At 39.7% G+C, this 13,962-nt stretch overlaps 1 protein-coding gene across 1 annotated transcript; it reads left to right on the top strand.

Moving 5' to 3' along the window:
* The first annotated feature begins 350 nt into the window (after positions 1 to 350).
* On the top strand, positions 351 to 11,391 carry LOC130560952 (germ cell-specific gene 1-like protein). Its single transcript, XM_057344935.1, has 5 exons — positions 351 to 1,932; positions 2,123 to 2,170; positions 6,531 to 6,683; positions 10,252 to 10,363; positions 10,751 to 11,391. Exons 1-5 carry the CDS (start codon positions 1,632 to 1,634, stop codon positions 11,019 to 11,021), a joined length of 885 nt encoding a protein of 294 aa, XP_057200918.1. The 5' UTR covers positions 351 to 1,631; the 3' UTR covers positions 11,022 to 11,391.
* Positions 11,392 to 13,962: the final 2,571 nt, after the last annotated feature.

Here is a 13,962-nt window from a genome sequence, read left to right as displayed (position 1 = left end):
AAAATAACCCAGCATTTTTAGAATGTGTGCATTTTACTGTTGTGCTGGGCACCTAAAGTTAACAGTATTTATGTGGAGTATTTATTGCATAATTGCAGCTCCCACAGGAAGTAATGAACACTGTCTTTGTTTCATATGTTACTTTCTGTCATTATATCAAGCAGCTCTATAGAACTGAATAAAAAGTGCACTTGATTTTAATGTATTAAGAGTCATGTTTTTGTACATTTTCAGAATACACTTGGTAAACCGTAATAGGACAGATCAGCTTTAAGAAATGTAAAGGAGGAGAAAACAACAAATGGCACTGTATTAAACTGTGTGTATGTAATAATCCGGAAACAGATAAATCGCATAATTCTGTGTTACATAAACATCATGCAGTGTTCTTTGATATAAAGAGCTTTAATCTGGTTTTGGGATTTCCTCTTACCTTGGAAAATCATGTTATTACCATTTTTTCTTAGCCTGTTATGTGTGTGCAAAATTGGAAAACTATGATAATGAAGTGAAAAGTGAAGTGAAGTGAAAGTGACCTATTAGTCAGATATGGTAACCCATACCCTAAATGTGACCTCTGCATTTAACCCACGCACGAGTAGTGAACACACGCACAGCAAGTGGTGAACACACGTACACCCGGAGCAGTGGGCAGCTATCACTGCAGCGCCCGAGGAGCAAGTAGGGGTAAGGTGCCTTGCTCAAGGACACCTCAGTCGTTACCCGCTGGCCCTGGGAATCGAACCAGGCAACCTCTCTAACCATTAGGCCACGACTAAATATTAAATTTAACATTTAAATTGAACAATTAAGTACTGTTTATTAATAAGACATTCAATTGTAATAATACAAATTTGAAAACATTCTTATAGGCATAGGCAACAGACTATTTTCTACTGACATCTGTTCAGCCTTTAAACATATTTTGCATGTTTTCTTACATCTATAGCATATGCAATATCCCACATCAATCATCCGGCTGTCGAATAATACAGGATTTGCTGTGTGCGCACACACATATAAACTGGTGTGTGTGGCTGGGCACATACATCATCTTTTAGCATCAAAGATCCTACATGCAGTCGGGCTAACTTAGATCCTTAGATGTTAAACAAACTACTGCAAATCATGTATGTTGCAATTTGACATTATGATGAAATGTAGTGTGGAAAATGGGGTAAATTTACATGCTAGCAGAAGAACCAGCATCAGATTGAAACATAATCTGATTGATAATCTTTTTTATTGCTACGCTCGCCGAAATAAGATACGGGTTTAGATGGAACAACAAAACCAAGGTCTCCAATTTGCCCTGTGAAATGATGAGAGTGGGAAAAGGTTGAGGGGGAAGGGAAGTCTTTGAGCGGGAGGGATGAGTTCCAGCCAAACATAAAGAGATTGATAGCATTAGAAGCAGACATGAGCAGAGCAGCTGTCATCCGTGAATCAAATCCAAGCACAGCACTTCCAGGGAGCAGAAAACACAGATGGCATATACAATCGTCTATAATACCCCATACATCTGAAACGCTACGAAACTCAAAAAGTTTGAATGTCTGAAGCAAGGAACCCTACAGTCGCTTGCCTGAAGCCAGGATTACTCTTCTCCTTGTGCGTCATCCTGGAGTGCTATGGGTATACGGCGTGCTCACCGAGCATCCCTGGCTCTTACCTTCAACTACGTGGCGTTCGCCATGGCCGTGTTGGCTGTAACCACCAGCTACTGGTGTGAAGGAACCAGGAAGGTGGTGAAGCCTTTCTGCACGGGGCTGGTGACGGTCAAGCAGACGTACTGCAACCGGTTTAACAGCTCCAACCTCAATGACACGCGGCTGGTGCAGTACATCTACGAGACGGGAGAGGAGAAGTTCCTCATGAGGAAGTTTCACACAGGCATCTGGTTCTCCTGTGAGCAAACGGTCAACTTACAGGGTATGACGCCATCGGTGGCTCTTTCATGTGGATTTTTTGGGGGTTGCAAACGTGCAAAATGTTGAAATAATTAAAAATCAAATGTTGTTGTTTTTTGAGTGTGAAGCAGAGTAAATTTTTACACGATTTTATCTCAATTACAAATGCAAATGCAGATCAGACGTTTTACCAGAACTTTATCTCTTGATAGGATTTAACTGCAGGAGCTTTTTAGAGATCGCACCGGATCATGAAAGAGGTGGGTAAGTACATAAAAGAACAGTGAAAATGGTTAAATACACAACATGTATAGTTGTTATAGTGGGTTACATTCATTTTTTTCTTACCGTAAGCTGTTGGCAGTCATTAGGCAACACAGAAGCTTGGCACAGTAATGAAGAATGTGATATGTCAGGTGTGCATTTATTACAGTGACACACGTGGACCGTGGCTCACCTAATCGGTTTAAGATCTGCTTTTTTTAAATGTTAAAGGGATAGTTCACAATTACCCGCCCTCATGTCATTCCAAACCTCTATGACTTTCTTTGTTCTGCAAAAGAAGATATTTTGAAAACCATTGATAACCAAACAACATTCAACCCCACTGACTTCACAAAACACATTTCTCAAAAATGTCTTATTTTATCTTCCACAGAAAATAACACATACAGGTTTTGAATGACATGAGGATGAACAAATTGTGAAAGTGATAGTTCACCCAAAAATCTAAATTCTGTCATCATTTACTCACCCTCATGACTTTCTTCTGCAGAGCACAAAAGATATTTTGAAAAATGTTGTATTGACGTGCATTGGTTTTGTGTACATACAATAGAAGTGAATGGGGGCCAATGCTGTTCAGTTACCAGCTTTCTTCAAAATATCTTCTTTTGTGTTCTGCGGAAGAAAGAACGTCATAAAGGTTTGAAATGACAAGAGGGTGAGCAAATGATGACTCACTTGAGTGTCAAGTGCACACTCTAGTAATTATAGTTTACATTACCAAACTTACACATACTGCATTAAGTTTAAGTTATATTAGTTTAAGCACATAATAAGAAAAAAAGAAGAAAGAACGCTGAAAAGCTCAGGATACAAACAGAGAAATTTCATGTTTTTATACATTATTTATTTCCTTGCATTGCATCACTCTCTTGCTCACTTTCTCAATTGCAGTTCCACAAAGCTGGTTTACCATGTTTATTATAACACACAGGACAGACGTCAGAGCGTATACAGAACTAAGACAGAGATCAATTTGAAAGAAATGTGAAACAATGTCAAAGAAAATAACATGTTCACACCAAGCTATAAAGACATACAGTATACTAATGAAAGGACATCCCAATGAGCTCTGTTGGTCACATTGTCATAAACATAAATCTACCTGCACTATCAGTGCTTCTATACCAAGTTTACAGTACAATGCATTCCTGGCATTTAACATTCTGAAAGAGTGTGAAAAAAAATTGTGAACCTCCAAAACCTTTACCGAAAAGGCACACAACGTGCAAAAACATGCATGCTTACATTTTAGGTGAAATCCCCTGTGGACAGGTGAAACCTGTGTAAATGTGAAGATTTGAAGTGAAGAGTTTAGGGAATCCTGAACCTAAGCATTCTTACATTTGGGATGACAAACCATGAAAAACTGTAACACTTATTTAAATTGAACATCTGTCAAGAGTGAGGCAGGAAGAACCCAATTGCAGGCAGGCAATGACGGGGTTAACAAACAAGATTTTATTTTTAACAAAAACAGAAACCAAAACACCCACAATGGGGAGAAAACTAAACTGAGGCAAATACAACAAACAAAAACTTCACACGAGGGGGCAAGACAAAACAAGGTAAAAAAATAATAAGAATAATATAATAACAAATACAAACACTAGACGGGGAACAGGATCAGGAACAAGACACGAAACTGGGTAAGCACAGCACGTACAAAGCACACATGGAACGAACACAGTATAATCCACGAGCACAGGACAAAGAAACATGAGGGTATATATAGGAAAGACAAACGAGGGATAACGAGCGAGGGCAGGTGTGGAACAGAAGACACGAGAGGAAAGCAATACAAGAAACGAGAGGGGCGGGGCCAATGACGAGACACTGGAGAGAACGTATATTATTGTCAAAAGGACAATAATATGTTTCTCTCAACACATAACCAAAGGCTTTGCCATGGCTCTGCTACAGGACCAAGAAAAACATGACTAAATGAAGCAGAGCCATGACAGAAGCCCCCCCTTTAATGAGCACCTCCAGGTGCTCACCAAGGGGTAGACGGACGAGACAAGACCGACTGGGTGACAGACAGAACAAGGCAAAACAAAGAAAACAAAATCAATGGTAGACATGACAAAATAACAGGACTAGGGTGAGCCAACAAAAACAACAAACATGGGAGGGGAGGTGGGGCCAAACAAGGGCCCATAAGGGGCAGTCCAAAAGGGTTAGGGGGAATAGTCCCAGTCCCCGGCTGCGCTCGAGGGCGCGGAGTCCTGGGGGACTTAGGATAAGTCCTGGGGGAAACAGTCTTTGACCCTGGGAGGTTCCCAGGGACCGGCTGGAAGGCCGGCTGGAAAGGGCTTGACGCCGGCTGGAAGGCCGGCTGAACAGGGCTTGACGCCGGCTGGAAGGCCAGCTGGACAGGGCTTGATGCCGGCTGGAAAGCCGGCTGGACAGGGCTTGACGCCGGCTGGAAGGCCGGCTGGACAGGGCTTGACGCCGGCTGGAAGGCCGGCTGGACAGGGCTTTTGACGCCGGCTGCACAGGGCTTGATGCTGGCTGGGACGCCGGCTGGATCACCGGCTGGGACGCCGGCTGAGATGCCGGCTGGGACGCCGGCTGCACCAGACTGGAGGCCGGCTGGACCACCGGACTGGACGCCGGCTGCACCGGACTGGACACCGGCTGGACCACAGGACTGGACGCCGACTGCACCGGACTGGATTCCGGCTGCACCGGACTGGATAACGGCTGCACCGGACTGGACACAGGACTGGACACAAGACTGGACACCGGACTGGACGCCGGCTGCACTGGCTGGGTTGGAGTCCATGCTGCCCGCCGCTGCCTCTTCTTCCGCCGAGCCACACGCCTGGTGGTCGGGTGATGGAAGGAGGTATAGGGCACGGCTGGCTCAGGCTGGGACTCCTCGGAGGTGGATCCCCAAGACTCTCGTCTCCCCCACTTGCCACCCAGGCTGACTGGTGGAGACGAGACTGCAGGGGCTGAGGCGGAAGGTGTGGCGTTCCCCTGGGTGAGGGTACCCACCATGCCGCCCTCAGGGATGGAAGCCAAACCAGGGCGAGAGGAAGTCAGATGGCAGCTGGGAAAGGAGTCCTTGACTGACTCCTCTCGAAGCTGCAGCCGTTCCACTAACTGTGGGAACGGCTGATACACCATCTCCTCTCGCTCCGAAAAAGGTGGAGGGTCGTCCATCCCGGCCACCAGGAAGGACCGGACCAACACCTCGGGGATGGAACCCCTCCTGGCTTCGACCTCCCGGGCGTAGTCCAGCAAGGGACGCTGGAGCTGGGCGGGAAATGGTCCTCCTCCAGCGTGTGACTGGGAGGCTATTGCCTCCCACCATACCGGGTTGGAGGTGCAAGCCCATCGGTCGGTGGGTGAATTGTTCATGGTGCTGCCTACTGGGTTCGGTCGGGCTCGGTGATTCTGTCACGAAATGTATGGTGGAAGAACCCAAGTGCAGGCAGGCGGTGTGTAAGGGGTTAACAAAATATATTTATTAAACAGACAACAGGAACAAAGCAAAACACCCACGATGGGGAAAACTGAACTAAGAATATATATATAAAAATGGGTAAACAAAAACTTCCCTCAAGGGGGCAAAAACGAGAACTAAGTAATAAACAAACTAACAAGCAAGCAAACAAGACAAGAGACTCACTGGGAAGCAAAGACAGAGGACGTGGGACGAACTGGATACAACAAAACTGGATACAATCACCGAGCACAGGACAAAGAAACATGAGGGTATATATAGGAAAGACAAACGAGGGATAACGAGCGAGGGCAGGTGTGGAACATAAGACACGAGAGGAAAGCAATACAAGAAACGAGAGGGGCGGGGCCAATGACGAGACACTGGAGAGAACGTATATTATTGTCAAAAGGACAATAATATGTTTCTCTCCACACATAACCAAAGGCTTTGCCATGGCTCTGCTACAGGACCAAGAAAAACATGACTAAATGAAGCAGAGCCATGACAACATCCTTTCTATGGCGAAAAAGACTTCTCGGCATTTTAGCATCATAGGCTACTTTTGAACAGTAGTCCCTGCAGTTTTTATACAAAATGATAATATTCTTACATTTTGGGGGTTAAAAGAAATGCCACATGCTGGGTTATTTTCAACACATTGTTGAGTAAAATATGGACACAACCAATCGTTGGGTTGTTAGACAGCTATGGGTTAACAGACCAGCATTTTGGGTGGAATAACCCAGGTTAATAATCCAATGTTCACATTTGATACAATAATGGGCTAAAAACAACCTAGGGTTTTTAGAGCGTTTATAGAAATATCTATAGTCTAATGTTGACTGAATGATTTCATTGACTCTGTCTGTCCGTCTCAGGGGTGCTCTGGCTGTGTATTGTGGCAGAATGTCTGTACATTACTCTGTTATTCACGGGTGGAGCTCTCATGGTGATAGAGATGTGTCCCTGCTTTAACCTGATCAACAGGCTCAAGCTGAACGCCTTTGCCGCTGTGTGCACTGCTCTCTCAGGTAACAACCTATCAAAATACAGCAATGACCTTCTCTGTGTTTCAGACTCTTCACCAAAACATGATTTGCTCTTGATTTTGCTAAAGCTCTGATAGCACACATACATACCAGACATCTGGGAGATGTCTATTTGATGTCTGCATTTACATATGTAAGACCTATTTTTTATTGTTTGCTTATCTTCAAAACGTCTCTGAGACGTATACTGTCAGATGTCATATAGACACTTATAGATGTCTATAAGATGTTTATGATTTAGAATGTATGTAAGACGTTCCCAGGACTTTTAGCAGATATTTTTACACAGTATATGTTTTCCAGATCTCCAGATCAATAGCATACATCTTACAGACATAACAGTGTTATCTGGGAATGTACATAAAAATGTTGATGGTTTTTCACACAAAAACAGACTATACGAAGAGTTTGGTTCCAAAATGAGATGTCTCCGTTTTAAAAAAAAATCAAAAATCATGTTTTTTTATTGTGCATTCCAATTAATATCGATCAAACTGTAGTTGGTTTGTTTTGATTTAAGCCACAAAACTCAAAAAATACAGCTAACTAACACAATAAAACCATGATAACATAATAAAAAACATGACTTATCTCATTTTGGAACAAAACTCATCATATGTTTAAATTAATTTTGTTAGTGTTTTAAGGTACAATAGCAAAGACAGCCTCAATGCTGGAATAAAAAACACAAACCTTTACATCTCAAAACAAGAAACAAGATTTTTTTACAAAGCTCATCGCTCTGAAAAGAGAGGTGGCCAGTTAACCAGTGCGTAGTGATTGGTCAAATACTGCAAGCAGGTGAGGGAAAAGTAACACCTCTTACCATATATGGAACATCAGGTCCCAAAGCAATTGTACTGACAGGTGCACCCACCTTACTTGCGTATACATTTGGGCGGTCTTAGTCAAATCATACCACGAACTGACATAGATTTGTGGGGGTGTGGTTACACGAGGCATTTCAGGCAGGTCTGGGTGAGCATTCGCTTTTAGATAGAATGCATCTTTTGTTCCGACACTTTAATATTTGAAATTTTACGTGTCTAATACATGCATGGGAAACATATAACACACCAAAAACACGTATTCGCGCCATATGACCCTTTTAATGTTTGTCAATACAAATTTATAACTTTTGCAACTTTAAGAATATTTACATAGAATAGCACATGAAAGATTAAAAGTATTCAATTTAAATATTTGTATAATGAAATAAAAAGCAGAACACATGAAAAAAAAAAATTTGGTTTTTGGAAGGCATTATGGAGGGCACCGTACTGCATTCAGAATCGGATCAAGTAAGCAACATGGTTTGAAAAGTGACAAAAGATATGAAATATACAATATAAGAAAAACCAACATAACACACTACAGTCTCCAGTCTGACAGCCTATTTTGCAGATAAATAATGAATAAATACATTTATTAAGCATTTATAACATGTGAGGTAAAAATGGCTCACTATTTGGCAAGTATTTCATTAGAATCCCTTTTTATTTGCGCAGTTTTAACTGCTTTATAATGCATTTGTAAATGACTTATTAATCATTGATGAACACATTTACAATGCTTTATAAAGGGGACCTTAATGTAAAGTGTTACCAAAAAATGTATTGTAAACTAAAGATCCAATCAACTTCATATCAAACATGGAACAGCACAGTTGCCTAAACTATGACTGTAAAACATCCAATATAAACATTTCTAGCACCATGCATATTTTACATATTTACATACAATTTCTACAAGAGAAACTTAATTTTTCTCAAGAAATAATACCATTGCTAAAGCTATACAGACCTCACCTCCACTTTCTTACTGAATTTACTCTATTAAAATAAAAACTATTAAGTTCTATATTCCCATTCATCCCAACTGCTTCTACACACTATGCATTGTGGAAGAAAAATCCGATTAAACTGCAATTACTCACATTGAGTTACCACTCCCCTTTCTCAGATGGGCACGATAAGAGGATATTCCCTAATTCTTGCAGTCCCTCTTAAACGCTCATTTGCCAAAACATAAAATCCTGCTAGCTCTACCCCAGCCAGTCAGAAAGAGACATGAGATTACATACAACACATCCAACTGCTTCACACTGACAGCAAAGACAGGACAGACATCAACTATTATTATGACACAACTGTTTCACTGCATTACCTAAGGACTGTAATGAATTCGTGTGAAACAGAGAAATCTAAAAAGGTTTCTGTATTTGGTTTCAGAATAATTGGCTCTTAGACATCCTTACTGGTGTACAGTATATAACACTCCATATAAAATGATGATACAGAGGTGTGTATGTGCGTGTGGATCTGAACGGGAGACACAGCCTCTCTGCTCCGGTCTGAATGTGGGATCTATCCCAACACCACGGGGATTTGGTGGTTTGTGTTGTAATCGGATTGGTGAGGGGGTAGTGGTTTTGGTACATGACATGACCAGAGGAGTCCATCCTCCCTCCCCCATACAATTTCACTAATCCCGACAGTTGTAGGAATGCTCACCCGCAGAGTTCATGCACATCAGCAACTGCTATTAAAAGAGAAAACATGAAACAGTCACTACACTCATATAAAGCATGTGTAGAGCTGAGTGTGTTTAACGTCCGCAGAACATTTACACTGTTTGATGTTTGCATTTTTGCAACAATTCAATGGAATTTTTGAATAATCTTCTGAATAATATTCTGCTGCTACTCATGTATGCAGATATGCTGAGAACAAATTGAACTAGATGAAAAAAAAAATTGTACTCTTGTGCTTTCCTGAAGCTCAACTGGTGAAGTGCTGTATGTTAAACTCGCAGTGAATATAGTGTAAAGCCTCAAAGGGATACTTGAAATTCTGTCATCATTTACTCACCTTCGAGTTGTTCCAAATCTGTATAAATTTCTTTGTTCTGATGAACACAGATGAAGATATTTGGAAGAATGCTTATAACCAGACTGATCTTGTCCCCCATTGACTCCCATAGTAGAAAAAATACTTTATCTTTTTTTGTTGTTCTGTTGAACACAGAAGACAATTTGAAGAATGTAGGACAGCAAAAAGTTCTGGGGCACTTTTGACTACCATTGTTTTGTTTCCTACTATGGGAGTCAAAGGGGGGCAAACTCTGTCTGGTTATAAGCATTCTTCCAAATATCTTTCTCTGTGTTCATCATAACAAAGAAATTAATACAGATTTGGAACAACTCGACGGTGAGTAAATGATGACAGAATTTTCATTTTTTGGGTGAAGTATCCCTTTAATACTTTGGGTAAATATAACCCCCCTCCCAGTTTTCTCCTGACTCCGGTGTCTCCCTTGCACAGTGCTTATTCCATTCTTGAGGAAATGAAAACATCTGCCTTGTAATTTATTGACGTAAATTTGCTGCTTTATAATTTCAGTTTCTTATCAGGATGATCTTTCTAAACTGGATTGAGTTTTTCTTTGACCAGATTACAGTGACGCAAATATCATACTGCCATCTTGTGGATAAATACAATAATCACGACACGTTCACAGTAATGGATCTTTCATTTTTCTGTGCCCATAGGTCTTCTGGGGATGGTTGCACATATGATGTTCACCACAGCTTTTCAGCTGGCTGTCAGTATGGGTCCAGAAGACTGGAGACCTAAAACATGGGACTACAGCTGGTCCTATTTGTAAGTCTCAGATTTGTAAGAGCAATATATACTTTGGGTAAATGGGTAAAAAAAAGGTAAATGCTTTTGGTAAATTGACAAATATATACTGTAACATTCTATAAAAAACAGCCTTTTGATAATTATTTTACATGCAACACATTTATTAAGACGGTTCCTGGATATTTAGATATTTATAAATGTATAGTTTTTTGCCACCCTACAAACCCATTCAGAATGAACTAAAGAAGGCGGAAGATGACTAAAAATTTTGAAAAATTAAAACTAATAAGTCTATTAAAATTTCATTCTTTCTCTGTATGTTCAATTTCACAGTAGCATTTAAGAGTAAATAACCATTATCAATGCACTCAGTGATAAATATGATCATTTTACTCTTTCTCTCAGTTTAGCATGGGGCTCGTTCGCCACCTGCATGGGCTCGGCAGTCACAGCCTTAAACCGCTACACTAAAACCATCATCGAGTTCAAGTTCAAACGGCGAAGCATCGAGAAGAAACTGCGCATCAAGCAGAAGATTCTTGAGCTGGAGGTGCCAGAAGATTTATGGTACATCACTTCATCACAAGAGCAACCTGACCAACACACTGTCTTCTATGTTAATGGCATCGAAACATCTTACTTCAGCCACAATCGGGGAGGAGAATATCACCTGTGAACTTAATCTGCTTAACAGAGCTGAACCTTTTGTGCATTTCTATCACAACAAGGGCTTTTGTCAACATGGAATAAACTAAGTGATTTTTTTATAGACATTGTTGTTTACATGTGAAGCCGTTTTGAAGAACATTTATACTGTATTTATACATTATGATCTACCTACAGCGCTCTTACAAATATAAGAGTAGCAGGTTTTTACATCTTAAATGGCTTGCCCTAAACTATTACAAAATGATTGGCTGTGGTGACCGAAATGTGATTAAGTATCAATTTGTTCTGAACCCTGAGCGTTGCTTACATACAAGCCTACACTGTAAACAATTTTATATTAAATTTACATAATTTATTGGCAACAGTTTGTTCAAAGATAAATGAACACTAAACATTAACAAGTCTTTATTTTTACAGAAAAAAGCTACAAAATAACAGCCTCATGCAAAGCATTCTGGGAACCAGAAATCATCATCAACCTTTTTCTGTTTTTTTCTCATTTTGGTTCCCAGAATGCTTTGCGTGAGGCTGTTATTTAAAAGTTTGTTTCTGTAAAGATAAGGACTTGTTAATTTGTAATATTTATCTTTGAACAAACGGTTGCCAGTAAATTAGATAACTGTAAATCTACAGTAAATTACTGGGAAACTGCTGCCAGTAATACTGTAATTTCCACAGAATATTTTTCACAGTGTATGTATTAGAAAATGTATTTCTTTTGTGTATTTCTATTAATTCCAGTTATTTCCATCTCTCATGTCAAATTATATTTGTTTTTAATCCAAAATAAGGAATGTGTTTGTTAGTGTTGATTAATAGCTGGAAGTCATGAAAGTGAGCTCAGACAAACATTCAGTGCCTCTCTGACATTAAGATGCCGTTGTGTAAAACATGCTTCTCTGATGTCACATGCATTATGATATTCCAGATCTGCTTTTGGAGGCATGGACATTTGTGTGAATTTACTGTCTGTGCAGTTTTTTGACTGTTTTGGCACCTTTAGACCTGTATATGTTAGGATAATTAGCTCTTCACAGCACAGTTCAAAATGTGAACATGTATTTTTTAATATAGAAAAATATATAACATAATGAGAACCAGAACTCCTCAGATAATGACAACTGACAGATTTTACAGAGCCGTGCTGATCTAAGAAGAGGATATATAATAATGTTTAAAATTAACTTCAAATAACTGAAACGAATAAACAAATCAAATAGTTTGATATAATCTCATAATTTTGACATAATTTGTATGCATCCACTTCTCAGTTTTATCTGGAGACTGGTGAAAGAAACATGACGTTATAAAAATGATTGAAGAGTCTAAACCAGTTTGTATTTTAAATTGGGTTGAGATCAGTCGCTCTTTAGAAAGATCGTAAGGAATCTATTTTTGACTGAACATTTGTTTCTGTTCATCCTGTGCGAGAACAGAGAAACCTCACAATTTACATAACGCTGTGGACTGAGCAGGTGTATGTAACGGATTACAGAGAGGGAGGGCAGAACCGTCCCTTGAGAATAACTTGACAGATCATCTTGTGTGTGATTTCGGTTATTATGATTGACCTTAGTCAGGATATATTAATATTAAAATAAAATAAAATCAGGCAATTAGATAGACTGATAAAAAACAGCACTCAAAATGACAATGTTTCTTTGCAACACTATAAAGTGTATTAATAAGCATAAATGCAAAATTCAGTCACATCAGCTTTGTTTGAATAAATTCTAAGCTTTTTTGACTAATGCATACATTCTGTATTATTTTTGTCAATGCAAAATATGATATGTATGGCAAGCCAACAGATACATGACGTTTCTCTGATCATTTGAATCTGATCTTTAGGGTCTTGCCTGGTTGAATGAACATCAACAAAAAAAGAGAGCCTAATTTACATAGAGTTTAAATTAACAAACATTATAACGGCAGGTGTTTCCTGTGTCATTGCACACGTTTTAGTACAAAAATGTACAAATCTCCACAGTTCACCGAATCTGCAAGAAGTGAAACTTCAGAATAATAGAAACCAAGGCCTGACCAACTTTTTTTAATGATCATATGGAACACATTTGAATTACACTGAGACCTTTTTATATTGATTCAAGCTACTTTATTGAATATTTCAGTTTAATCTCCCATAAATCCCATATTATTATTTTCAAAGGAGCTTGTAGAAGCAGACCACACCAGTAGTCATCCTTAGGTGGCACAGGGATAAACATCAAGTGGATTTGGAGCTGGGTCTGTTGGCTTTAGGTGTCCTCAGAGACTCTGATGACTGTAATCTGACGATAAATGCAGTGCCATGCACAGGAAACCCACCCAGCAATGAATTACAATAACCATGAGGTCATAAACATGAATAAGTGTCTCTGCATCTAAAGCAGAAACCGTAAGCTGCAGTTTAGAGATATTCCTAAAATGGGAAAATGATGTGTGACACATTTGAGATGTGATTATGAAATGACGGATTGCTATCTAACCATGGAGGATGACACAACAGTGTTAGAATTAGCATAAGAAAATTGCTGGCCAACACAGTAAGCTGCGGTTTGATTTAGATGTTTTTATTAAAATGCATAAAGAAAGTAAGTATTAAAATCTGATTGAAGCAAATAACAAAGTTCAAGCTACAAAGTTTCATTTATTTATCATTTCTATTAATATGTTCTTTCATAAAAACAAAGGATAAGCACAAAACATTCATCGAGTTTATTGACCACAGTCAGATTTCTTGATCTTTTTGCTGGTCTTTGATCCCACAGTGGTCACTTCACATGTAATATCTTTGTCTTTCTGCCACTCTGATGTCTCAATCGTTAAATAACTGCTCAGTTTGAATTTCCCATCAGGCTGCTGTTCAGCAGATCCAGTGAAGACGCCTTTAGTAACCGAGTTTCCATTCACAAGCCAAAGCACATCAGCAAAGCCCACAGACATGT

The sequence above is a fragment of the Triplophysa rosa genome, linkage group LG11, assembly GCF_024868665.1.
Source record: "Triplophysa rosa linkage group LG11, Trosa_1v2, whole genome shotgun sequence".
Classification (NCBI taxonomy): domain Eukaryota; kingdom Metazoa; phylum Chordata; class Actinopteri; order Cypriniformes; family Nemacheilidae; genus Triplophysa; species Triplophysa rosa.
Note: the sequence above shows the minus strand (reverse complement) of the source record. Positions and strands in the feature narration are given on the sequence as shown.

Bases quoted from the DNA above. Each gene is read 5' to 3' on its own strand.
- LOC130560952 (XM_057344935.1), top strand. From the start codon at position 1,632: ATGGGTATACGGCGTGCTCACCGAGCATCCCTGGCTCTTACCTTCAAC. The intron at 6,684-10,251 runs GTAACAACCTAT...CTGTGCCCATAG, and splicing joins TGTGTGCACTGCTCTCTCAG to GTCTTCTGGGGATGGTTGCA. The intron at 10,364-10,750 runs GTAAGTCTCAGA...TCTTTCTCTCAG, and splicing joins GACTACAGCTGGTCCTATTT to TTTAGCATGGGGCTCGTTCG.